The sequence below is a fragment of the Megascapheus bottae genome, chromosome 17 (genome assembly GCF_031878675.1).
Source record: "Megascapheus bottae isolate mThoBot1 chromosome 17, mThoBot2.hap1, whole genome shotgun sequence".
NCBI classification, from domain to species: Eukaryota; Metazoa; Chordata; class Mammalia; order Rodentia; family Geomyidae; genus Megascapheus; species Megascapheus bottae.
Genome location: NC_143525.1, coordinates 17,604,689 through 17,631,108, shown reverse-complemented (window position 1 = coordinate 17,631,108; position 26,420 = coordinate 17,604,689). Strand labels below are relative to the sequence as shown.

The window sequence follows — 26,420 nt, the reverse complement described above, 5'->3', positions numbered from 1 at the left end:
ATGTCTACTACTGTACATAGTTAACAAAAAAATTTTTTTTAGGATAGAGGTGATAATGGGAATAAGCACCAATTAATTGGTCAAAGTATCTGCCTTGAGTAGTTTTATCATTATAATGGTGGTATGTGACAAAAAGGTATAAAAAACTCATGCTATCCGGGTGCTGGTGGCTCACACCTGTAATCCTTCCTAGCTACTCAGGAGGCTGAGACCTGAGGATCACAGTTCAAAGCCAGCCTGGGCACAAAAGCACAGGCGACTCTTATCTCCAACCAAAATACCAGAAAACCAGAAGTGGCACTGTGGCTCAAATGGTAGGGCAGTAGGCTTGAGCTGAAGAGCTCAGGGACAGCACCTAGGCCCAGAGTTCAAGTCCTACCACTGACAAAAAAAAAAAAGTCTATGTTAATAGTATGGGTGAAAATTAAAATAATAAATCAGCTCAGTGTTTAGATACTTATATCTAAACTAATTCAATATTTAAAATTCTATTAGTGAGCACTTGTCAGCCCAAATAGTCCTCCCTGATAGAGAAGTTTTGGTAAGAAAATTTATTGAGAACTTAGTCATTGTTAAGTAGTCAACAGATTCTAATCTGTTAAACAACCCCTCAATTGGGCATAGGTGGCTCAAGTCTGTAATCGTAGCTATTCAGGAAGTTGAGATCAGGAGTATGGTTCAAACCCAGCCTGAGTAGAAAATCTTTGAGGGAAAGGAATGTGGCTTAGTGATTTGCATACAGGATGCCCTGGATTTGATTCCTCAGCACCACATAAACAGAAAAAGCTGGAAGTGGCACTGTGGCTTGAGTGTTAGAGAGCACTAGCCTTGAGCACAGAGCAGCTCAGAGATAGTGCCCAGGCCCTGAGTTCAAGCCCTAGGACTGGCAAAAACAAAACACAAAAAACTTCTGTGAGATTCCATTTCCACTTAACAAAATGCTTGACTGAAGGTGTTGTACAAGTGTACAGTGCCAGCCATAAAAAAGGAATTTGGTGGTAGAGTGCTTGTCTAGCATGCATGAAGATCTGGGTTCGATTCCTTGGTACTACACACAAGGAAAAGTCAGAAGTGGTACTGTGGCTTAAGTGGCAGAGTGCTAGCCATGAAGAAAAAGCCCAAGGACAGTGCTTAGGCCCTGAGTTCAAGCCCTAGGACTGGCAAAAAAAAAAACCCCAAACAAACAAACAAACAACCCCCCAAACCAAAAACAATACAAAAAAAAAAGAGAGAAAAAAAAAAGAAAATAAAAAGCAAGCCAAGGCCGGGAGTTTGGCCTAGTGGTTAAAGTGCTTGCCTAGCATGCATGAAGACCCAGGTTCGATTCCTCGGTACCACATACATAGAAAAAAGTCGGAAGTGGTGCTGAGGCTCAAGTGGTAGAGATCTAGCCTTGAGAAAGCCCAAGGACAGTGCTCAGGCCCTGAGCTCAAGCCCAGGACCAGCAAAAAAAAAAAAAAAAAAAAAAAAAAGCAAGCCAAGCTAGAGTGGGAGATACTGAGTTTAAGCTCCCAAAGTGGCAAAAAATAGTAAGTTTATAAAAGTAAAACAATAAGAACAACAAAATAAAATAAAATAGTAAGAAACAACAGTATTACAGAGAACTATTTATCTGAAGGGATAGCAGCACAAACAAGCTAGGTTGTTTTCTTTTTCTTTTCTTTTTCTTTTTTTTGCCAGTCCTGGGCTTGGGCTTAGGGCCTGAGCACTGTCCTGGGGCTTTCTTAAGGCTGGAGCTCTACCACTTGAGCCTCAGTACCACTTCTGGCTTTTTTCTATGTATGTGGTACACCGAGGAATCAAATCCGGGTCTTTGTGCATGCTAGGTAAGCATCTACCACTGGGCCAAACTCCTGGCAACAAGCTAGGTTGTTTTATGTGTCAACAAAAACTAGCTTTATTGGCCATTGTTTCAGCAGTGTAACTGCTTAGAAATGAGATACACAAAAAATATGCATCAGATACTCAGTAATTTTTCTCGTTAGGTATCTCATTACTGTAAAAAGGCAAAAGTTTTTGTTTTTGCATTTCATTAGCACTTACCATGCATTATAATGCCTAGGATTCACTCTGATAGCATTTCGGAAACATGCTAATGCTTTATCTAGTTCTTCAGTTAACACAAACTCATGCCCTAGTAGAGTATAGGCATAAGCATAATTTGGATCAACCTGGATAGCTCTCTGGAAAAATTTAATTGCAATATCATGTTCACGTTGTAAACTGAAACAGTTCCCCGCAGCACACCAGGCCTGAGCAAAATGGAAAGGAAAAAAAGGAAAAACACAATTAAAACTTTGTTTTTTTTCTAATAAAAACCTGTGTCTAACCAAACCTCATTAATTCACTTAGCACAGATAAACAAAAACTAAAGGGCTTTAGCTAAGAGGCCATGCTGATGTTTATCCTCTGTGGAGTCCTTATTTGCTGAATTACTAAAACTTATCTGTAAAACACAAACCAGAGTGCTCTTATGGTGATCCAGGGATTCAACAACTGGGTTGCTCAATGGAGCAGTTTCAGATGAGGCTGAACAAACATTCCTTAGCTATCCCATTTGTGTGTGTGTGTATGTGTGTGTCTTGTGGGACTTTAACTCTGGGCCTGGGTGTTGTTCCTGGGCTCTTCAGCTCAAGGCTACTGCCCTACCCCTTAAGCCACAGCATCACTTCTGATTTTCTGGTGCATAGTTGGAGAAAAGAGTCTCACGGACTTTAGTGCCAAGGTTGGCTTTGAACCATGATCCTCAGATCTCAGCTTCCTGAGTAGCTAGGATTACAGGTGTGAGCCACTGTGCCAGGCTTCCCATTTGTTATGGCTTCCCATTTGTTGTGAATAAACAAAACCTAACTACAGAGGGGCTGGGAGTGGGAATAGAGCTAAGGGCACCAGTGCTTGCTAGCATGCTGAGAAGTCCTGGATTCCACTTCCCAGCACAGCAGAAAAGAAAAAAAAGAACTATGTAAGAAAAAGTGTTTTGATCAACATACCTCTGGTGAATTTTTATCCATGTCAGTTAAATCTTTTGAAAGAACTGAAAGAGCAACATCTTTTTGAAGATGCCAGAGTGTTGTAGAGTAGATCTCCATTCCTTCAACTCTGTAGTTCTCAATCCTTCTAACTTCTGAGAATATTCTTTCAGCCTGAAATTGAAAAACTAGTAAGGGAAAACAAGTTCACAGCACAAAGCTGGGCACTGATGGCTCATGCTTATAATCTTAGCTACTCAGGAGGCTGAAATCTGAGGATGGCAGTTCAAAGCCAGCCTGGGCAGAAAGTCCATGAGACTTTTTTGAGCCACTGGTGAATAAAATATTAAAATAAAATATTAGAATAAATATTTATTATGTCCTCTAAGCATTAATTAAAATACACCTTTTGGTTCATATGCGACTATTAAGGGTTTTTTTTTTTCTTATTTGTTTGTTTTGTCGGTGTGGGGCTTGAACTCTGACCTGGGCATTTATTATGGTTTCTATATAATACTACAAGACAAAATGAGCAACCTGATGATATATTTACATCTATATTTAAGCTAGGTTTTTTTTTTTTGCATTTTTTTATTGTAATTAGTAAAAGGGTTACATGATATTTGCCAGATAGAAGGTGCATTAATTCACAAACATTGATACCCTTTCACATGTCTTGGTACCCATTTCCCTCCCCCCCGCACAATAAGCTAGGTTTTATTTATAAGCCATGCTTAAGAACATTAACTCTGAAAACTCAAGTTTTCACAAGGAACAAAAGAGAAATCAATATAAAATCATAATTTAAAAAAGAGGGGCCGGGAGTTTGGCCTAGTGGTAGAGTGCTTGCCTAGCATGCACAAAGACCCGGGTTCGATTCCTTGGTACCCCACATACATAGCAAAAAGCTGGAAGTGGTGCTGAGGCTCAAGTGGTAGAGTGCTAGCCTTGAGAAAGTCCAAGGACAGTGCTCAAGCCCTGAGCTCAAGCCCAGGACTGGCAAAAAAAAAAAAAAAAAAAAGAAGAGCCAGGGGCTCATACATATAATCCTTGCTACTCAAGATATTGAGAACTGAGGATTAAGGCTCAAAGCCAGCCAAGGCAGAAAAGTCTAGGAGGTTCTTATCTCCAATTAAGTAACAAAACAGCCAGAATTGGAGCGGAGGCTCAAGTGGCAGAGTGTTACCTTGAGCAAAAAAGCTCAGGGACAGAGCCCAAGTCTTGTGCTCAAGCCACAGGACTGGCAAAAAAATAAAGTGAAGAAACAGCTTCCAAGCTCTGAGTTCAAGTCTTAGTACAAGCCAAAAAAAAAAAAAAAAGATTATAAAAGGCCAGTAGTGACACAGCTTAGTAGGACACATAAGGAGGCCCTAGTCAACACTTTCCTCTCAAGCTTTAGTTATGGTTTTGCAGAATAATTCTCTCAGAAGATGATGGAATGACTTCCATAAGCAAAGTACACACCACTTCTACTGTGAGGCTGAGATGGAAACATAATAAGGAAAGAAGGCTACCAATCTTATAGCATGTTAAAACGGAGTATTTTGTCTGCTGGGAATGATAGTTCTACTAACTAATTATGTCTCTTCTTCTTCATAAGATCTCTCCTCAGTCACATTTTTTTCTCACTACATGCACAACTTTTTTTTGTTGGTCATGGGACTTGAGCTCTGGGACTGGGTGCTGTTCCTGAACTCTTTAGCTCAAGGCTACCACCCTATCCCTTGAGCCACAGTGCCACTTCTGGTTTTCTGGTAGTTAAGTGCAGATAAAGAGTCTCACGGACTTTAGTGCCCGGGCTGGCTTTGAACTGTGATCCTCTAGCCTTAGCCTCTTGAGAGCTAGGATTACAGCTGTGAGCCACTGTGCTCCCCCTCCACGAACAACTTCTGTTTTCTTTTTATTTGTTTGTTTTTTTGTTTTAAAAGTTTTTTTTTATTAAATAATTTTTTAACATTGATTTTTACATCATATTTCAAATGATCTGTTTAACAAACAAGTATTCAAAAAGGGAATCTCTATATACAATCACTGGCACTTAGATTTTAGAACATAATTAAAATTGGGCTGAGGCTTTGTATGTCATAGATACATATTAATTTTTTAATTGTATTTTATTGTTGGGGTAATGTATAGAGAGGTTACAGTTATATTTGTCAGGTAGTAGGTGCATTACCTCTCAAACATTGATACCCCCGTTCTCATGTTTTTATCCCCCTTCCTTCCCCCACCCCCTCCCAATCATCATGTCCCACGCACAACTTCTAAAATTGTCTTTCCTCTCAAGTTTGAGATTTAGTAATATAAAACTTATTAGCTTTGTTTACCAACTTAGCAAATTCGAAATCCTAAACTTAGTTTGCAATAAGGAATATCTGGACTGTTCTCAATGAAATTAAAACAAAGGGAAGAGACATTTATCAACTGTGAATTTTAGTTTTGTGAATTGGAAGACCTAATCACTTATCAAATACCAAATCAATTTCTTCCTTTTGAGAAGTGACTATAGTATAGATAAAATAAAAATGGATAAAACTAAAGAATAATATAAAGGCTCCAATTAGGACTGGAGGCATGGCTCAGATTACAGAACCAGCCAACAAGCAAAAGCTTAGATACCAATTTTGATTTCTAATCTCAGACCGAAAAAGAAAAATAAAATTATTTGAGAAATTATTGAGTCATTGCTCATTAACTTTGGTAACAACACATACTATTTAATAGTATCTGTGAAACGATAAACTATATCGAAGTCATAATAACCTTCCTTCTCTGAGTGTACTTAAAAAAAGAAGCTGGGTATCCATAGTCCTAACTATGCAAGAGACTGAGAGCTGAGAAAGTGTGAAGCCAGCCCAGGCTGACAAGTTCATGAGGCTCACATCTCTAATTAGTTTCTAATTAGTAGAAAGCCTGGACTGAAGACATGGGTCAAGTAGCAGTACAGCACTTGTGAGCAAAATGCTGAGCACTGGTATAAAACAAACAAACAAAACGAACACCATACTTTCACTATCCTTTAGTCTCTCTACTATTTTCTACTTTTCTTTATATGACATCTTCCTACCTGTCATTAATATTCACTCATTTGCAATTTATCTCTTATTAGAAAGTAATATGTGCCAAGAATTGGAGGATTGATACTACCTATCTAGTTGTATTAAGAGAATTCACAAGACAGTCTAGGATACTGTATGTTCTAAAATACATTCAAAATAAACTAAAAGTAACTTTATTAACTTTAATGCTTTTAACTTTTAGTAATCTTTTCCTCTTTTCTAATATAACCAGATAATCTATGCAACAAATTTAATTGAAATGAAAAGAATAAAGCACTTGTGATAAAAACATTATGTTCTCAATTATATACAGTTCTCTTCATAGTATTCTTCAACTTTTTTGTGGTTCTGAATTTGAACACAGGGCCCCATCTTGTTAAGTTGGCATTCTATCAATTGAGCTATACTTCCAGCTTTGCTTTTTGTTATTCTGAAATGTAGTCCAGAAAACTCTGTCAGTGATTGCATCAAATCCCCCCTCCCTAGACTACTCCTAGGATTTACAGATTTGAATACCAGTATTAAGCTGAATTCTTCAAATTTATAGAACATACTAAAAGCCAAAAATTTGTTTTTAAAAAATAACATTATATTGCAGGAATGATTTACAATGTAATTATCTACCTATATTTACTTATTTATTTATTGCCAGTCTTGGCCCTTGGATCCTGAGCTTGGGCACTCTCCTTAAGCTCCTTTAACTCAAGGCTAGTATGCTACTATTTGGGCTACAGCACCATTTTTAGCTTTTTTCTGTGATTAAATGGAGATAAGAGTCTCACAACATTTCTTTCCAGGGCTGTCTTTGAACCTTGATCCTCAGATCTCAGCCTTCTGAGTTGCTAGGATTACAAGTATGAGATACTCAGTGTCTAGCACATTCTACCCATACATAGTTACAAGATAAATATGCACTTTCAGATATGACCAATGTACAAGTACTTCATTTAGGAATATATTGATAGCTTCATTTTCTTAATTTTCAATTAATTTTCATTCTAACTTCATTTTCATTCAAGAAAAGTCCCAAGAAGAGCTGGAGTCACTGCTCAATTATTAGAGTGTGAGCCAAGCAAACTGAGCAAGTGTAAGGCTATGAGTTCAAACTCTAGTACAACTATAAAAAGTGTCCAAAGAATATACTTATTATCCATAAATTATAAATGTTTACAGAAATAATCACACAATCACATACATTACACATTAAATATTGACCTTTTTACACTTATCTTTCTCAGGCATGGATATTTTAATTTAGTTTAATTATTTCTAGAAAGGCACATATGTGTTTTCTGTACTTACTTGCATGTATTCTGAAAGTTCAAAATAAGCCCTTCCAATTTGGCACAGTACCCAACCAGTATTGTAGTGGTGAGAAGGTAGGTGGCTCAAAATATTTATAGCTTCTTTGCAGTTGTATGAACACAAAGCTAAATAACCTTTCCCCATTTCACGAAGAAGGCTCATCAAACCTTCTGGGAGAAAAAAATATAGTAAACAAAGGAGCGAAACAATAAAATTTAGTTTTCTAGAAAACTAATTCACTAAAATTCCAAAATATATTTGAAACATTAAGACAGTATAGTGAATATCAACATATTTAATTAAAATAAATTCATAATAGGATAAAACAAAATAAAGGGAATATTAAGCACTTAAAACAGACCTGCTGCTGCCTTCTGTAGATTAAAAGCCTGGATCTGAGGTGTGATTGTGGTTATCTTCCCTTCTGATATGATGGAAGAGTCCAATTTTGTAATTTCCAGACTATCATTTATGTTAGGTTGAGTTATTCCTCCTTTACTAGTTTTACTTTTTGTTTTTCTGTTTGGGATTTTAGGTGGAAACTTCATTTTTAACTTTTTGCTATTCTCCTGTAAAAGAAGGTAAAATTCCACACTTTTTATACTCATATATTTTATTTTATTTCAGTGCTGGTACAGAGGCTTGAATTCAGGGCATGGGCACTGTCCTCAACCTTTTTTGCTCAAGACTGGCACTATACCACTAGAAGCACCCCTCTACTTCTGGCTTTTTGGTGATTAATTGTTGGGGACCAAGTATGGGGTCAGTGACCTTGGACCTGCACAATTGAGTACAAAAGGAAGTAAGCTGTTATGATTTTGGGTTGTGTCAATCCCTTCTCATTTAACCTATCGGAGACTTGATTGCTGTTTTGTACAAATGTAACCCCTGGCAGTGTCCTGGTTTTAAGAAAGGTATTTAAGGTTGGAACTTGAAATAAATGGTGCTCCAGTCTTAAGCTCATGGCCTTTTAAGCTGGAGTTTTGGGCTGCTGACTTGGGCTGTAGTCCTCCTAACCCCCATCTTTTTTGTCTTTTTCTTTTCCAAAACAATCTTCACCCCCAAGGTCAGGAATCCCGGTTCTGGCTGGCTCTGGCAATTAACTGAATGGGAATAGGAGTCTCACACATTTTCCTGCTTGTGCTGCTTTTAACCATGATCCTCAGAGCTTAAACTTCCAAGTAGCTAGCATTATAGTGATGAGCCACTGGTGTCCAGCTTAAACACATGCATTTTAGACTTCTTCCTTAATGTTTTCCTAGGTATTATGTATAAGATAAATGTATAATCTTGATTAATCTCTATTTTTCTCATAAGAAATTTTATAAAAACTGAAATCTTGGATGGGAATATGACTCAACTGGTAGAGCACTTGTATAGAAAGTATTTAAAAACCCAGTACTATCATTATCAAAAGAAAAACTTCAAATTCATTTAATTTTAAATGCAACAATTCTAAACATAGGTTTATATTAGTTAATGCTGATTAACGTATGTGTATATTAAGTATTATTCTTTCTAAAAGTATAACACATCCTCATTTATTATTTAAAAATGAGGGGAAGTAATAGTACCAAGCTATCTTCAAACACTGTAATGGATAAATCTTAACACTGTTGATCTGATGACATGGTTAAGGTCATTCATGGTTTGAGAAGGGGAAGGGAAAATGACAGGAGTAACTCTGATTAAGATTCACCATCTATAATCCTAGCTACTCAGGAGGTAAAAAGCTGAGGTTCATAGTTCAAAGCCAGCCTGCCCAGGTAGGAAAGTCAGTGAGACTCTTACCTCCAATTAATCACCAGAAAATTAGAAGTGACGCTGTGACTCAAGTGGCAGAGCACTAGTCTTGAGGTAGAGCACTACCACCCAGGCCCAGAGTTCACGTCCCATGACTGGATATGGGACATGAATGATATGGATATGATAAAATATAATGAAGTTCTCTAAAAAAAATTTTTTTTGGGGGGGCTTAGTCCTGGGAGTTGAACTCAGGGCCTGTGCAATGTCCTTGAAATTTGTCAAGGCTAATGCTATACCATTTGAGTCACAGCACCACTTCCAGCTTTTGGGGGTGTATGTGGTACTGATGAATTGAACCCAGTGCCTCATGCATGCTAGTCAAGCACTCTACCAATAGGCCATACTCCAGGCCCATGCTCTCTAAATTTTTAACCCCCCCCCCCTTTTTTGGTGGGTTATAGGGTTTCAACTTGGCCTGGGTGTTATCCCTGAGCTCTTCAGCTCAAGGCTACCAACCTATCCTTGAGCAAAGCCCAACTTCCCATTTTCTAGAAGGTAATTGGCACCAAGTTTGCTTTTGCAGTGGATAATTGAAGATTAGAGTCTCACTTTTCTGTCTAGGTTGGCTTTAAACTATGATCTTCAGGTCTCAGATTCCTGAATAATCTTAGCTACCATCAATGCCCAGCTTGACCATAACTATATCATTTCAAGAATATCATATATAAACCAATGGACCAAGAAAAGTCACAAAAGTAGAGGACTGCCTTAAATTTAAAAAATTATTTAAAAATTTAAAATAAATTATATTAGAGATGAAGTCATCAATAAACAGAAATTTTAGCAATGGAAGCATTAAGTAACATGACATTTAGAAATATTTTAATTACCTTGGTTGTAGAGCTGTCACTAGTAAAAAGTCGTGAACTTCTTCGAGGCAGTGCATTTGGGGGAGATGTAATAGTAGGGCTCAATACCTGAGGTGTTGTACTAAACAAAAATGAAAAAGAAGACATTATTTCAATTCTGCCTCATGAAAAATATGGATTCACTATGTAAGTACAGTTGATAAATTTGGTCTTTCCTTGTCCTATGAAAATTCAGCATTTAAAAACTATTTATGGCTGGGTCATGTCTGCAATCCTAGCTACTCAGGAGGCTGAGATCTGAGGATCTTGGTTCAAAGCCAGCCTGGCACTAAAGTCTGTGAGATTCTTATCTCCAATTAGCCACTAGAAAATTGAAAGTGGTGCTGTGGCTCAGGAGTAGGGTATTTGAGCTGAAGAGATCAGGGACAGCACCCAGACCCAGAGTTCAAGTCCCATGACAGCTCCCCCACAACCAAACCAAAACAAACAAACAAAAGACTATTTTTGGGGCTGGGAATGTAGCCTAGTGATAAGTGTACTCGCCTTGCACGCAGCCCTGGGTTCAATTCCTCGGTACCACATACTAAGAAAAAGCCAAAAGTGGCGCTATGGATCAAGTGGCAGAAACACTAGCCTTGAGCAAAACATGTCCCTGAGTTCAAGCCTCATGACTGGCAAAAACGAAAAAGAAACTGTGTACACCAGGCGCCTGTAATCTTAGCTACTCAGGAGGCTGAGATCGAGGTGCAAAGCCAGCCAGGGCAGAAAAGTCCATTGAGATTCTTAACTCCAATTAACTACCAGAAAATCGGAAATGGTGCTATGGCTTAAGTGATAGAGCACTAGTCTTGAGCTGAAGAGCTCAGGGACAGTGCCAAGGCCCAGAGGTCAAGCCCCATGGATGACAAAAACAACAGCAACAACCACAAAACTATGTTACTATAAATGATAAATCATTTTATTATTTAAACCTTAAACAATCCACAAAAAAATGTGGGCCAGCTGATGGCACATTCCTGTGATCCTGACTACTCAGGTAGCTGGCATCTGATGATGTTTCAAAGCCAGCCTGGGAAGGTAAGTTCAGGGGACTTTTATCTCCAACCAGAAAACCAGACATGGCACTGTGGCTGAAACTGATAGAGCATAAGCCTTGAGGAAAAAAAGCTCAGGGACCAGTTTGAGGACCTGATTTCAAGTCCCGCAACTGAAAAGAAAACAAAAAAAAGATTTGGGTCAACAAATGATAAATATATATAAGCCATTTACATTTAGAATTTATGACCACAACATGTAAGGGAAAAAGGAAAAATACAACCTTTAAATGGATTTATTTGTCAACAAATACCATCAGAATAACTTTCAAACAGTTATATTTAAGTTTTATCTTATGATGATTAGAGCAAAGAGGATTTTGATAATCACTTGGACACATTTTTGCTTTAAAGGCAAACCTTAGAAGAATTCTATTCTCAGAAAATAAATAACTGAAAATCTAGAAAGACCTAATTAAGAATGGATATTTGGAAGTGGCACTGTGGCTCATGTGGTATAGCATTAGCCTTGAGCTGAAGAGTTCAGGGCTAGAGTTCAAGCCCCACAACTGACCAAAACAAATAAATAAAAAAGAATGGGTAAGTTTGTCATTAAGCTATTTGTAACTTACTGTATAGGAAATCTTACTAGTTACCTAAGACTGAGTCATAGAAATTTCTAAAAGTAAAATAAGCTGATTAGTAGTAAATCAAGTCCAGGGCTATTTAATAAATAAACCTTTCAAAAGACAAGAGCCCCAGCATAGGGATTTATTGTTGTTTTTGCCTACATAATCAAGACTCCATAAACATTCTGAATGTCGAAGTTCATTTAAAATCCCTTGTCAGTAAGCATACTGAAGCACTGGGAGGATAACAAGTCCTGATTTCCTAAAAAAGACACAAAATATCCTGTGTTTAGGATTTTCTCAAGATCTCTTGCCTTGTGGGGCTCTTCTTTTACCTGATCCTGATTGGTAAGCATAACCCTGTAAGTTTTTCTAGTTCCCTGTTTTTCATCAGGTTTTACTGAACATGAGGAATTAGTGGGAATCTTCAAGTTTGTACTTAGTTGGTCAGAAAAATAAGTTGCCTAGAGAACTGTACTCATAATCATTCTCAGTTCAGAGAGCTCTTGTTTGGGATTGTGACCATTTTGTGGAGTCTGTGATAATTCTGTGTGGTTAGCATGAGAAGTGTATCACAATATTACAGCAAGAAAACTCATCCAAACTGAGGAAAGAACTACTAAGAAACAGGCAGAGTAATTCTTAGAGAACACCCCTGGCCAGTAATGGCACACACTTTAAATAAGTACATGGAAGAAGCCTCCTATTAAACTGGCAATTTAGTAATCAGAGGGTACTATTCTCAATAGGAGGCACAATTAGTTCAGAATTGATTTTGTCCCATCTAATGAAACTTGAAAAGGAAAACCTACAAAGATGAAATCATTTCCAAGTAACTCAACTGCATTTTTAGAATAAAACTTAAAGGCTTGAACTCTGGGCCTGGATACTGTCCCTGAGCTCTTCAGCTCAAGGTTAGTGCCCTACTATTTTGAGCCACACACCACTTCCGGCTTTCTGGTGGTTAATGGGAAATAAGAGTCTCACATACTTTGATACCAGGGCTGGCTCTGAACCCCACTGAATAGCTAGGATTACAGGAGTGAGCCACTGACACTCAGCTTTACTACTTTCTTAAAATGGAGAAATATAAAGAATCAAGCTTTAGAACAAGAAAAGTCAAACACTACTAACCAAGGACACCATAATAAATACCTTGTTTGTGGGCCAGAACTTTGTGTTTGTGCAACAAGAATTGGAGTGACTTCTCGACTATTTCCACTTTGTGAGAAGACAGACTTTGTTCCAGTTTGGCCCATTCTGGCAACAGACTGTAAAACACAAAAAGTCTAAGATTTGTGACCACTGACTGAACAAGAAATGATAAAAGACACCATGATGCTCCTCACACATATCTTCCCAACGAGAGTTTATAATAATACATGTTTGTGCTGTTATTGTTAATTGTTCCTTTATTGTTAATTGTTTATTATTAATATGAACATCAGCTTACTTGCACATTCCAAATTTCAGACTATTTTTACTTTCCTACTGGCCTTTTATCTTTTATTCTGGCTTCAAAGGAAAGGTTCTAAGTTCACAAAAGCTATTTTTAAAAATCTTAATGTTATTATCCTCCATTTATTACTGTACCTTCTATTTATCTTTTTTTTTTTTGTCAGTTGTGGGGCTTGGACTCTGGGCCTGAGCTGAATAGCTCAGGGACAGGCCTTACCCCTAAGCCACAGCACCATTTCCGGTTTTCTAGTGGTTAATGGGAGATAAGAGTCTCATGGTCTTTAGGTCTTTAGTGCCTGGGCTGGCTTTGAACTAGTATCCTCAGATCTCAGCCTCCAGAGTAGCTAGGATTATGCATGTGAGCCACTGTGCCTGGCATTTTTTTTTTCTTTTTCATTGGGTAACTTTCTGGGAATATCTTTTAACAGGTTAAGGAGAACAACAGCAGAAAGTGGCTTTTATTATTTGGGAACTGAAATCACGTACCTGTTTATTGCCTAACTTGTGACTGGTTGTTATGGCTCTTCTACTTTACCTGGCATGCTACCATTTTACTATGCTTTCTTCATTACTATAATAAACTCATAGCCATAATTACAGTTCACTTCTTTAACAGTACAAAAGTAGACAGTTCTCAATTTGGTTTAAAACAAGTATTTTTATCTTATTTTATTTTTTTTGTCGGTCGTGGGGCTTGAACACTAAAGCCAGCCCAGACATCAAAGTCTGTGAAGGCCAGGAGTTTGGACTAGTGGTAGGGAGCTTGCCTAGTATGCACAAAGAACCAGGTTTGATTCCTAAGTACCACATACATAGAAAAAGTCAGAAGTGGTGCTGTGGCTCAAGTGATAGAACTCTAGCCTTGAGAAAGTGCAAGGACAGTGCTCAGGCCCTGAGTTCAAGTTCCAGGACTGGCAAAAATAAATAAATAAATAACTAAATAAAATAAAGTCTGTGAGACTCTTTTTTTTTTTTTTGGCCAGTCCTGGGCTTGGGCTCAGGGCCTGAGCACTGTCCCTACTGTCCCTGGATTTTCTCAAGGCTATGGCTCTACCACTTGAGCCACAGCACCATTTCTGGCTTTTTGCTACATATGTGGTACCGAGGAATCAAACCCGGGTCTTCGTGCATGCTAGGCAAGCACTCTACCACTAGGCCAAACTCCCAGACCCATCTGTGAGACTCTTATCTCCACTTAACCACTAGAAAACCACAAGTGATGCTGTGGCTCAAGTGGTAGAGTGCTAGCCTTAAGCTGAAGAGCTAGCTCAGGGAAGATTCCAGGCCCAGAGTTTGAGCCACATGACCGACCAAAAGAAAAAAAAACAAAACAAGCAACAACAACAACAACAAAAGAACTCCCAAGTCCCCAAACCCCCAAACAACAACATAAACATAATAGTGGAAACAAAAATGATGACAGACATAATTATGTGGAAGTGGAGATGTACGTAGTTCAAGCAGTAGAGCTTTAGCCTTGGGCAAAAAAAACAGGTAAAAGCACAAGACCCTGAATTCAAGCTGAGTACTAGCACATGCATATACACACAACTCTTAACCAAAAAGGAAATCAGGGTTGGAGGCAAGGCTGAAATTGTAGAGTGACAGTTGAGCAAGAAAGCCTTAGTACAATGAGGCCCCAAATGCCAGGGGGGAAAAGGAATTCAGAGGTGGGTGTGGTGGCCCAAGCCTGTAATCTTAGTACTAAAGAGACTGAAGTAGAGGATTTTGAGTCTAAGGACAATCTGGACTATAAAGTGAGGTTTTACCTCAAAAAATCAAACAAATGGAACAGTAAGAATAAAAATGTTCAGGCAAGAATTACATTAAATAATTCTCTTTGAAATTACCTTTAGGTTGGATGTTCATGTTTATTTAAACAGTATCAAAACTGTGTCATGTATGGAAAGTACCTTTTTTGTAGGTGCTCCGGTAGATGGCACATCAATTACAGAAGGTGTATTAGTGTAGTTTTGTAAATAGGATCCATCTCCAGGACTTGGGGTTTCTAATGGCAAAATCCCAAAACTGAGAAGAGGTTGAAATCAAGGTGTCAAAAAGTCATCAAGGCATATATAAAGCAGCAGTATACTTAAATTAGAAGGTCTAAAAGGAAGAGAATGGCAAATCAGTCTTGGGGGCATTGATGTTCTAAGGGGCAGATTAAAAATAAGCTGCAAAAGTCAACTATTCCACCCACCATAATTAAAATTTTTAAAAATCAAGGAACAACAAACAAGGAAGCTGAATAACAATTACGGATCTTAGAGAAGATATATTAGAAATGGAATGACTTTGAAAGCTAAGATCCAAATGATTAAATTACTTCAATTTCTTGGACTCTATGGGACTTATAAATATGAAGACCATGTCTATACAGATTACTGGATTATTAAATAACTTAACTGATATAATCATTCAATGGTCTTTGAAGATGCCATTTCATGGTCATGGTATTTTAGTAGCTCTGTAACCCCAAGACCTCATTCACATAATCTGTTTTAGCATGTAATTTTTAAAAAATTTTATTTGTTTATTTTTTTGGCCAGTCCTGGGCTTGGGCTCAGGGCCTGAGCACTGTTCTTGGATTTTCTCAAGGCTAGCACTCTACCACATGTGCCTCAGTGCCACTTCCGGCTTTTTTCTATGTATGTGGTACCGAGGAATTGAACCCGGGTATTCGTGCATGCTAGGCAAGCACTTTTAACCACTAGGCCAAACTCCTGGCCCTCTAGCATGTAATTTTTAAAATACTTTTGGATATATATCCCCTGGAATGGGCTTGTATATTTATACATATATATATTTGAAATAATTTTGGCGAAATATTTTCCATCGATAGGTCAATACCCACCATGTCTCAGAAAAAAAAAGCACCTTAACAAAACCAAATGCTTCTATGATCATAAAGCATACCAATATTCAAGGGATTCACTGCTATCTGATGCACAGCTATACAGACAACATGTTTTAATGAATATCACAATACACTAAGGCATATTTAAGAGTTAAACAAACTTTCCAATATTTAATATTAAATGTTTTGCTATGAGTGTGGCTCCACTGGTAGAGTACTTGCCTGACAGACATGGGGCCAAGTTCAAAATAATAGTACTATCCCTATCCCAGAACTCAGGGCCTGAGCACTGTCCTTAGACATTTTTGCTAAAGGCTAGCACTGCCACTCTGCCATTTGAGCCAGTGCCACTTCTGATTTTTTTCTGTGTATGGGGTACTGAGGAATTGAACCCCAGGCTTCATGCATGCTATGTGAGTACTCTACTACTAGGCTCCTCCTGGCCCCAGAAATTAAAAATTTAATCACACGTACTATATTTTTTTTCTCTTCTTTTCTATTTTTGGTCACTCGTGTGGCTTGAACTCTGGGCCTGGGAGCTGTCCCTGAGCTCTTCTAGCTCAAGGCTATCACTTTACCACTTGAGCCACAGCGCCACTGCTGGTTTTCTGGTGATTAACTGGGGATGAGTCTCACAGATAGATGTTTTGTGCCCAGGCTGTCTTTGAACCGCAATCCTTAGATCTCAGCCTCCTGAGTAGCTAGGATTACAGGCGTGAGCCACTGGTGCCTGGCAATGTGCTGTATATATTTTATTTTCTGAAAAGAATGTCTCCTTTGTACAGTGATTTGAGACATTGCTATTCATATTAATTATATTACTAATAATATGAAGCATAGTATCATATGATATTGTGACACATTTAAAGTAACTTTTGTTTGACCTACCTTGGGGTTAATGGGCTAAGAGCAGCTGGTCCTCCTAATAAACTTCGACCAGTTTTTGGTTTATTTTGAACCTGTTTAGATAATATGGAAGTGCCTGTTCCAAGAGGGACAGCATCTGGTGAAATTACAGCAGAATCAATATAAGACACTGAGGAATCTGTATTCAAGGAGTACTTTGAGTTGGAAGATTCTAAATTCAGTCTGTTTAATTCCTGAAACAGAAAATGTGTACTTTATCACTTGTGATACATTATTTAGCTCAGATCATTCTTTTTAGTTTTCACAATACTCTGAACAATTAGAGATCATATACTTACAATTGTGTCCTGGGGTGTTTCAGTAAGAACTGTCTCAGGCTGTCTATGAGATAAACTATGATTAGATAATAGTGTTGTACAAGAGTTGGGTAAACAGTTGCTGAAGTTCTGTATAGATGTTAATTTAAATGTTTGATCAGGATCTGGTTTTTCACCTGTGAAAACCCAAAACAAATAAACAAACAACAATAATGTTTACATCTGAGGGATGATCAAGCATGAATAAATGTAAATAACGCCTTGTGTAGGCTTTTTAAATTCTCCTACCCAATTATGCTCACTAAAATTACTTTCTAAAAGCCTAAACATTAACTTCTAATACAGTAAATGCCTATGATAAAAGATGTAAATTTGAGAAATTAAACTGCAAGAACACTAGTTTTAAATATATCATAGGTAATATGTTTTGTTTTTAAAGTGTGAAGAAACTAGATCTTATTTCCCAAGAAAGGGGGGTGAGATTACAAGGTTAATCAGCAGATAATACAGTAAAGACTGGGGCCATTCAGTATGTGTACACATTTAAACATGGTCAAACATTCTAGAACATATATACTGAGACACTATGTATTGTCTAGGCCTTATTCATCTAACAGTTTTTATGCTAGGCACACTATATTACTTCTTTAGAAATCCTGTTAATTTCTTATCCATAATGTGCTTTTGCTTATAGACAGACAACATTTCATTTTAGGGTACAAAGCAGATTCAGTAAATGAGAGAATAGTGATTTTAATCTTTGGAGTAGAATAGTAAGAAGTTATATTATTCCTGAATCATGATTTTAATTTCATCAGCCCTTTGCTTTGAAAAATATTTTACTTGCAGATAGATGATTGGGTAGGTCTCCAAAAGTTAAGGGGGGGAAAAAAAAGAGAAAGTTGAAAGAGATAAGAGAAAAATTATCCCTCCCCAACCTCCACAAGCCTACCTATTTCACATAAGGACTCAAAGGGAGACCAGAGGAAAGGATTTAAACTAAGGCTCTTTTGGTAACATTCTGATCCTTTGGCAAGCCGATCTGTCTTGCTGTGGAGAGAAACAATAGATTAAATAGGCTATAAATCCCAAAACATTTCTTATAGCAACAACTTTTTTGTGTAGAAAATTAGGTAATTTAAAAAATATGCTTTTTGATGCTTTCCTAAACTATCACTATCTCCCTTTGCCCCCCCACTGAGACAAAATGTGATTATAGAGACCAGGAGCTGGGCACTGGTGGCTCTAGCTCAGTCCTATAATCCTAGCTACTCATGAGGCTAAGATCTGAGGATGGAGGTTTGATGCCAGCCCCGACAGGAAGGTCCTAGAGACTCCTATCTCCAAATTAACCACCAGAAAAATGGAAGTGGCACTATGGCTCAAAGTGGTAGAAGGCTAGCCTTGAGCTAAACACTCAAGAACAGTGCCTAGACCCTGAGTTTAAGCCCTATGAGTGACATACATACATACATAACAGAGAGAGCCTAGGATGGTCTCAAACTCTGGCTCTTCCTGACTTAGCTTCTTTAGTAGTTGGGATTACAGATATGTCCAACCATGCCTAGCACTCATTGTGTGTGTACATGTGTGTGCACATATAAACATATATGTGTGCACCAGTACTGGGGCTTCAATCAGTGCCCTTGAACTCTGCTAGGCTTGTCATTTTTATTATTATTCTTTTTTTGCCAGTGGCTTAGTGGTAGAGTAATAGCCTAAGAGGCATGAAGCCCTGGGTTAAGATCCTCAGTACCACATAAACAGAAAAGGCCGGAAATGGTGCTGTGGCTCAAGTGGTAGGGTGCTAGTCTTGAGCAAAAGAAGCTCAGGGACAGTGCCCAGGCCCCGAGTTCAAGCCCCAGCTGGCAGAAGAAAAAGTGTCATGGACTATCCTGCCTGGGTTGGCTTTCAACTGCGACCTGCCTGATCTGTCTCCTGAGTAGCTAGAATTACAGGCATTCCGGCTTGAATTTTTTATTTTAATTTCTTTTAGGAGAAGCTTATGAAGTGATATGAGACTTTTGTTTGTGGTTCTGGATTTGAACCCAGAGCCTAGAGCTTGCCCACCTTGAGCTTTCTTTTCTTTTTTATTTTTGTTGGTCATGAGACGAACTCTGGGCCTGGGCGCTGTCCCTGAGCTCTTCTACTCAAGACTACTTCCCTAGCCCTTGAGCCTCAGCACTACTTCCCATTTTCTAATGGTTAACTGGAGATAAGAGTGTCACGGTCTTTTAAGTGCCCAACCCACCCTGAACTTTTTATGCAAGGCTAATAGCTCCACTTCTGGCAGTTTGGTGAATAAATGAAAATAAGAGTCTCACAGACTTTCCTGCCTGGGCTGGTTCTGAAATGTGATCCTCAGATTTCAGCCTCCAGAAGTGGTGGCACGAGCTACCTACCCAGCACCATTAGAAACCATTGGGATCCTGAAGTATGAACTTTATACTATTAGTGCCAAATATTTATTATGTCTAACTATAATGTTTCTTGAATGAAAAAAAAGTAGTATCAGCACTAAATTAAAAATGCACAGCCCAATTTCTTAGGCGAGGTTATTGGTATCATTCCACCTGTTCTAAATGGGGCATTCAATGATTAAACTTAGTGCTATTACACCTAAAAATGGCTCTCCAAGTTCAGCTGGTTCATTTTTTTGTTCTATATAATTAAGATTTTTCAAGTGTGTGTATGTGTGCTGATACTAGGATTTGAATTTAGGGCTTTTTTTTTTTTTTGCTGGCTCTTTTACTTGAAAGTGGAGCTCTATTTGAGCCATACCACACCTTTACTTTTGGCCTTTGCTGGTTAAATGGAGATAAGAGTCTCACAGACTTTTCTGCCCTGGCTGGCTTCAAATCACGATTCTCAGATTTCAGCATACTAAGTTAGCTATGATTATAGACTCAAAATTTTTTTTTTAAGAAATGAAACCACTATAAAAATTATCCTCAATTTATGTTAAAACATTCTATTATGTTACTTTAGGCAAGTAGTCCTCAATTGCTTCTCTCATAATGTACAACAGAGGGCAGAGTTATGAATAATTCTTGTTACTCTATGTCTCCATCTTGTACTCCCCAACTCCCAAGGTATGCCAGAGTACAAAACAATGTTATTATAGTGATATTTTTGCCCATTTAAAAAAGTTTTTAATAAATTTTAAAATACTTGCAAAATGACTACTATTTCAACTACTATTGTAGATTTCTAGTGACACACCTCAAAATCATGATTTAGTAGATGAGAACTATTTTTTTTTTTTCCTGGCATCTGGGCTTGACCTCAGGGCTTCATACTAGCTCAGCATGCTTGCTCATTGCTGGTGCTCTACCACTTGAGTCATGCCTCCGGTTTGGTTTTTGGCTCGTTAATTGGAGATGGAGTCTCATGTACTTTTCTGCCCAGGCTGGCTTCAAATCATGATTCTCCAGGTCTTAGTCTCCTGAGTAGCAAGGAGTATAGGCATGAGCCACTGGTATCCAGCTGAGAACTCAATATTTCATTATTAAAACTTGTTTTCAAGTCTCTTTCTAGGGAGTAGCAGTGATACTAAGATTAGAAGAAACATAGTTCACTCTTCTCTGTTTTCCTCAGCGAGTCACACAGGACAATCTCTTCACCCAAGGTTAAGAAAAAACAAAACTAAAATTCTATCCACTCAATAGCTAATGCTGCTGCAGCTATTTCACCATGACAAAGTCAAAAACAAAAAATGAGATCAATATCTCTGCATTTAACAAGGTCATAGACTCAGAGGATTTTTTTTTTTTACTACTTGTAATATTTTATACATTTTAGCCACGTTTATTTAACAGGGAACAACATAGGGTTCTTTAATCACTAAGTATTCTCATAGGGAAACGTTTTCTAGTCATTTGAGTCGTTCTTACTTACCAATAGACATGTCCCAACAATGAAAGGGTAAAGCAAGCTGAATCCCCAAACTCAGTAACGATATCATCATGGCTTTTCTGCTTATTAAACACTCCACCAGATAGGATCTGTTCCCCTTCTGCCAACCTTTTAAGATATCAATTTATAGATTTAACAAAATTAATAGAAAAAACATTCAAGAAGACACCTTTCATTACCAGTGTAGTAAACATATACTTACAATCATTAGGGAAGCTGGAAATTTATAATCTTAAATTTTAAGTTTACTTTCAAAACTTCTATTAAAATTTTGTTTCTGGTGGCACTGAGATTTTGAACTCAGGGCCTCTTGGCTTAGCACTCTTACCATAGAACTATGCCTCCAGCAAAATTTAGTTTCTAAAATAAGTAAATTTAGTCTGAGCAGTATATTTATAACTAATGTCAAAAAACTGATTATCAGCCAAGTGCCAGTGGCTCACGCCTGTAATCCTAGCTACTTAAGAGGCTGAGATCTGAGGATTGCAGTTCAAAGCCAGCCTGGGCATGAAAGTTCATGAGACTCTTAATTCCAATTAACCACCAGAAAACCGGAAGTAGGACTGTGGTTCAAAGTGGTAGAGTGCAGCCTTGAGCTGAAGAGCTCAGGGACAGAGCCCAGGCCCAGAGTTTAAGCCCAATGGCTGACAAAAAAAAAATAGTGCCTAGGCCCTGAGTTCAAGCCCTAGCATACACGCACGCACGCACACAAAAGTAGGGTTGAGCAGGAGACGCAGTCTCTCTTCTAGGCTTGCTTAAGAGTCTACCCCAAACCCCAAATCCTTCTTCCAGCAGAAGCCTCCTAGACTGACAAGATCTGAGGTAAAAAGTCAAGAATTCACAAGATAGCTGGGTGCTCTATAATCCTAGCTACTCAGAGGCTGAGATCTGAGGACTGAGGTTCAAAGCCAGCCTGGGCTGGAGATAAGAGTTCATCACTCTTGGACTAGGTGTTTGGCCTAGTGGTAGAGTGCTTGCCTAGCATGCACAAAGACCCAGGTTTGACTCCTCGGTACCACATATATAGAAAAAAGAGCCAGGAGTGATGCTGTGGCTCAAGCGGTAGAGCTCTAGCCTTGAGAAAGTACAAGGACAGTACTCAGCCCTGAGCCCAAGCTCCAGGGCAGGCACCAAAAGAGTCTATGACTCTTATCTTCAATTTATCTCCAGAAAACTGTGGCTCTGTGGTTCAAGTGGTAGAGCGCTGGCCTTGTGCCTAGGACTAGAGGTTAAGCCCTAAGACCAACCAAAAAAAAAGCTCATACAAGGAAAAAATATCAATGGTAAATATTCCTATTCCCATTTCCATTTTTATATTCACCATACTGATATGGTGGCCCTTAGTTACAGAATTCGTTAAAATAATAAGGAAACTGAACAGACTAACATTTCAATTAAAATTTACATACTTAATGGCCTGTTAGTTTTAGTTTTTTGAATGAAGTGTTATTTTACTTTTTTGTGGGTCATGGGGCTTGAATTCTGGGCCTGGGTACAATCCCTGAGCACTTCAGTTCAAAGCTACTGCCCTATCCCTGGGCCTGGGCATTATTCCTGAGCTCTTCAGAGCCACAGCTCCACTTCCTATTTTCTAGTAGTTAATTGGAGGTAAGAGTCTCTGTTCTTTAATGTCCAGGCTGGTTTTGAATCATAATCCTCAAATCTCAGCCTAGGATTATAGGCGTGAGCCACTGTGCCTGGCTACCTCTAATCTATTTCTTCAACATTTTTTTCAAATATGAAATCAAAATGTTCCCAAATGAAAAAAAATCACCTGATTTCATTATATGTGTTTAGCATATTAGAAGTTTGTAATGATTTGTTTTATAAAATTTATTTTCCATGGCAGTACTGGGGTCTGAAGTTTGGACTTTGCACTTGCTAGGCAGGTATTCTACCACCGAGTCATGTTTCCAGCTAAAGTTCTGATTAAAGACAGTATCATCATATAGAAAATGATTGAATTTTACACAGCATATTGTAAGGACAATTAAATATGTCAGTATACAATTCTCATTGTCAGTAGAACTTTCCTCTTACTAAGACATCTTACATACGTAAGTATACATTGAATAAGAATGTCTGTGGAGGGGCTGAGTAGTGACTTAGTGGTAACGTGCTTGCCAAATATGCATGAAGCCCTGTGTTTGATTTCTCAGTACCATATAAACAGAAAAAGTCAGAAGTGGCACTGTGGATCAAGTGGAAGAGTGTTAGCTTTGAGCAAAAGAAGCCCAGGGACAGTGACCTGAGTTTAAGACCTAGGACTAGCAAAAAAAAAATTTAAAAAAATGTCCATGTAAAAATTAACTTAGATTAACTGGGAAATTAAGAAAGCATGGCTAGGTACAGGTGGTGCGTGCCCATAATCCTAGCTACTAAAAAGCAGCTGATAGGGGCTGGAGGCATGGCTCAGGTGGTAGAGCACCAGCCAATGAATCAAAGTATTAGATACCAAAGAGTTCTGGTGCTGGAAGAACAACAAGGCTGAGATTTTAGGATCTCAGTTCAAAGCCGGCCTAGGGAAAAAAGCCTATGACACTTCCCTCCAATTAACCAGGAAAAGTTGGTAGTTGTGGTATGGCTAAAGTGGCACCAGTCTTAATGAAAAAGCCATGCAAGAATTCTAGGCCCTGAGTTCAAGCCCCAGTACAGGTACCAGAAAAGAAGAATAAAAAGAGAAAAAAGTAGATGCATCTACTTTACATGAATTTCAGGTACTCTTAATTAAAAAGTCACCAGTCATTGGACATAGTATAAGATTTTTAAAAATCTATTTGTATCCTCCCTATGTAATTGACAAACAAGATAAACACATAGGCTTTTACAAATACCTATTTACTTTTACCATTATTCAATCTTTTACAACATAGGAAAAAGTTTAATAGAACATCTCTAACTGCCTTCAAATTTGCAAGGACAGTTGATTTAGATTAACTATAGTAAGCAAAATAAGTACTTTTCTGAAGGATTAGACAGTAGTTCCCAAATAAAATGATCCCCAAATGAGGTTTAACCAAACAACTACCTACACATATTATCCTTCAGTGAACTGTCAAGTTTTTAGGCTTGTTCAAATTGGCCTAACTCTAAAAGCCAAAGCAAGGGAATGCGATTTGCAACTGGTAAGCGTTAAGTTCTGTTTTTTTTTTTTTAAAGGGAGGATCAGTCATAGGGCTTGAACTCAGGGATTGAGAGCTGTCCCTGAGATCCTTCCTTTCCTCCTTCCTCTTTCCTTTCCTTTTCTCTTTCTCTCTCTTTCTTTCTTTCGAGTCATGTTGGCCTGGGTGCTGTCCCTGAGCTCTTTAGCTTAAGGCTACCGCCCTATCCTTGAGCCAAGCCCCATTTCCCATTTTTCTAGAGGTTAATTGGAGATAAGAGTCTCAGAGGTCCTTCTGTACCTGGGCTGGCTTTGAACCTTGATCCTCAGATCTCAGCCTCCTGATTAGGTAGGATTACAAGCATGAACCACTGTGCCCAGCTCCTGAGATTTTTTTTTCCCCTTGAGGCTAGTGTTCTACCACTTTGAGCCACAGAGCCATCTTGGTTGTCTGATGGCTAACTGGAGTTATGAATCTCATGGACTTGCCTTCCCAGGTTGACTTCAAACTTCGATCCTCAGATCTTAGCCTCCTGAGTAGCTAGGATTATAGGCATTAGCCACTGGCACTTGGCCTGTTTTTCTTTTTGTTGTTGTTTTTTAAATAACCGTATTTCTCAATAACTAAAATATTGCCACAGGCAAGAGTACAGACATTTCAAATTTACAAAAATAAGTAAATTGTTATTATCAAAAAAGAGAAAACAGTCAGATTTTAATCTGTTCAGAAAAGTTTGATTCAAAATTCTACAACTGTAAGTAGAACAAAGTAGATAAAGATTTAAGAACTTACTTGCTGAGGTCAACACAACACTTTGCAAGCAGGTATTTACATTGTGGTGTAGTACAACTATGTCCTTTTAAGAGTCTATATGCTTTATATGCCTTTCCTGAGCGGTAATAACAGGTTGCCAGCAAAAACAAGGCTTCTTCTGAGTGCACTAAGAACAGATATTTAAAAAAGAAAAAAACAAAGAAATTGGCCATTGTTCAGCATATCGAATAGAATATAGTTTATCTGTCAATTAAAAAGCTTAGCAACAAAATACCATGTGAATTATTTACTCCAAAAATATTAATTCAGATTTGAATTATGAGGAATTATCTTTTCTCCACAAGGAACCAAGAAAATAATAAAGACAATTATAATATCCTTTGTAAATCTTAAAAAAAACATAATAAAACCAATAACAACAACCAATCATACACAAACAATCCTATAATTTAAACAGATCACCATAAAAGATTTTGGTTTGGGGGCCGGGAGTTTGGCCTAGTGGTAGAGTGCTTGCCTAGCATGCACGAAGACCTGGGTTCGATTTCTCGGTACCACATACATAGAAAAAGCTGGAAGTGGTGCTGAGGCTCAAGTGATAGAGCTTTAGCCTTGAGAAAGTCCAAGGACAGTGCTCAGGTCCTGAGCTCAAGCCCAGGACTGGCAAAAAAAAAAAAAAAAAAGATTTTGGTTTGGTGAAATATCTATCCAGAATACTATTTGGTTAGAAAGAAATCAGATTTCATTAGAGTGAAATTGAAAGTAAATAAACCTTACTATTATTCTGAACTAATTCCTACAATATAAAAAACCAAATGTATTTGATAGGGAACGGGGGAAAACTAAGACGGGAGGGGGGTGTGGGGGGGGAGGGAAATGGGTACCAAGACATGTGAAAGGGTATCAATGTATGTGAATTAATGCACCTTCTATCTGGCAAATATCATGTAACCCTTTTACTAATTACAATAAAAAAATTTTAAAAAAAAATAAAAGAAAAACCAAATGTACACTAAATAACAAATAAGATGTTAGTAAAAAAAATTCTAGCAGTGCGTGGTGGCTCATGCCTGTAATCCTAGTTACTCAGGAGGCTGAGCTCTGAGGATTGAGGTTCAAAGCCAGTCTGGGCATGAAATCCATGAAACTCTTATCTCCAATTAACCACCAGAAAACCAGAAGTGGCACTGTGGCTCAACGTGGTAGAGTGTTAGCCTTGAGCTGAAGAGCTCAGGGACAGCACCCAGGCCCAGAGTTCAAGTCCCACAACCAAGCAAAAAAAAAGTAATAAAAGACAGCAAAACATGAGATTGCTTGGGAATCAACAAAATATTCTTAGACTACGCTAATCTTGTTTTTATAATTATTTATAAATATTTCAAAAGAATTATAATGTAATGACATAAACACAACATACACTATCAATTTTTTATTTATCTATTTATTTATTTATTTATTTATTTATTTATTTATTTATTTATTTTGCCAGTCCTGGGCTTGGGCTCAGGGCCTGAGCACTG

At 38.0% G+C, this 26,420-nt stretch overlaps 1 protein-coding gene across 2 annotated transcripts in view; it reads right to left on the bottom strand.

Moving 5' to 3' along the window:
- The window catches only part of Cdc27 (cell division cycle 27), a 55,370-nt gene that overhangs the window by 10,740 nt on the left and 18,210 nt on the right, over positions 1 to 26,420 (bottom strand). Inside the window, exons 3-14 of one of the 2 annotated variants that reach the window (XM_090349997.1) lie at positions 24,919 to 25,066; positions 21,008 to 21,133; positions 18,063 to 18,160; positions 17,132 to 17,286; positions 16,815 to 17,026; positions 14,983 to 15,097; positions 12,767 to 12,882; positions 9,970 to 10,069; positions 7,695 to 7,902; positions 7,331 to 7,503; positions 2,991 to 3,143; positions 2,044 to 2,252 (exon numbers count right to left, since the gene is read on the bottom strand). In XM_090349997.1, coding sequence (XP_090206123.1) covers positions 2,044 to 2,252; positions 2,991 to 3,143; positions 7,331 to 7,503; positions 7,695 to 7,902; positions 9,970 to 10,069; positions 12,767 to 12,882; positions 14,983 to 15,097; positions 16,815 to 17,026; positions 17,132 to 17,286; positions 18,063 to 18,160; positions 21,008 to 21,133; positions 24,919 to 25,066 — 1,813 coding nt within the window. The remainder of the gene's footprint in view (positions 1 to 2,043; positions 2,253 to 2,990; positions 3,144 to 7,330; positions 7,504 to 7,694; positions 7,903 to 9,969; positions 10,070 to 12,766; positions 12,883 to 14,982; positions 15,098 to 16,814; positions 17,027 to 17,131; positions 17,287 to 18,062; positions 18,161 to 21,007; positions 21,134 to 24,918; positions 25,067 to 26,420) is intronic. The other variant, XM_090349998.1, reaches the window with a different exon arrangement.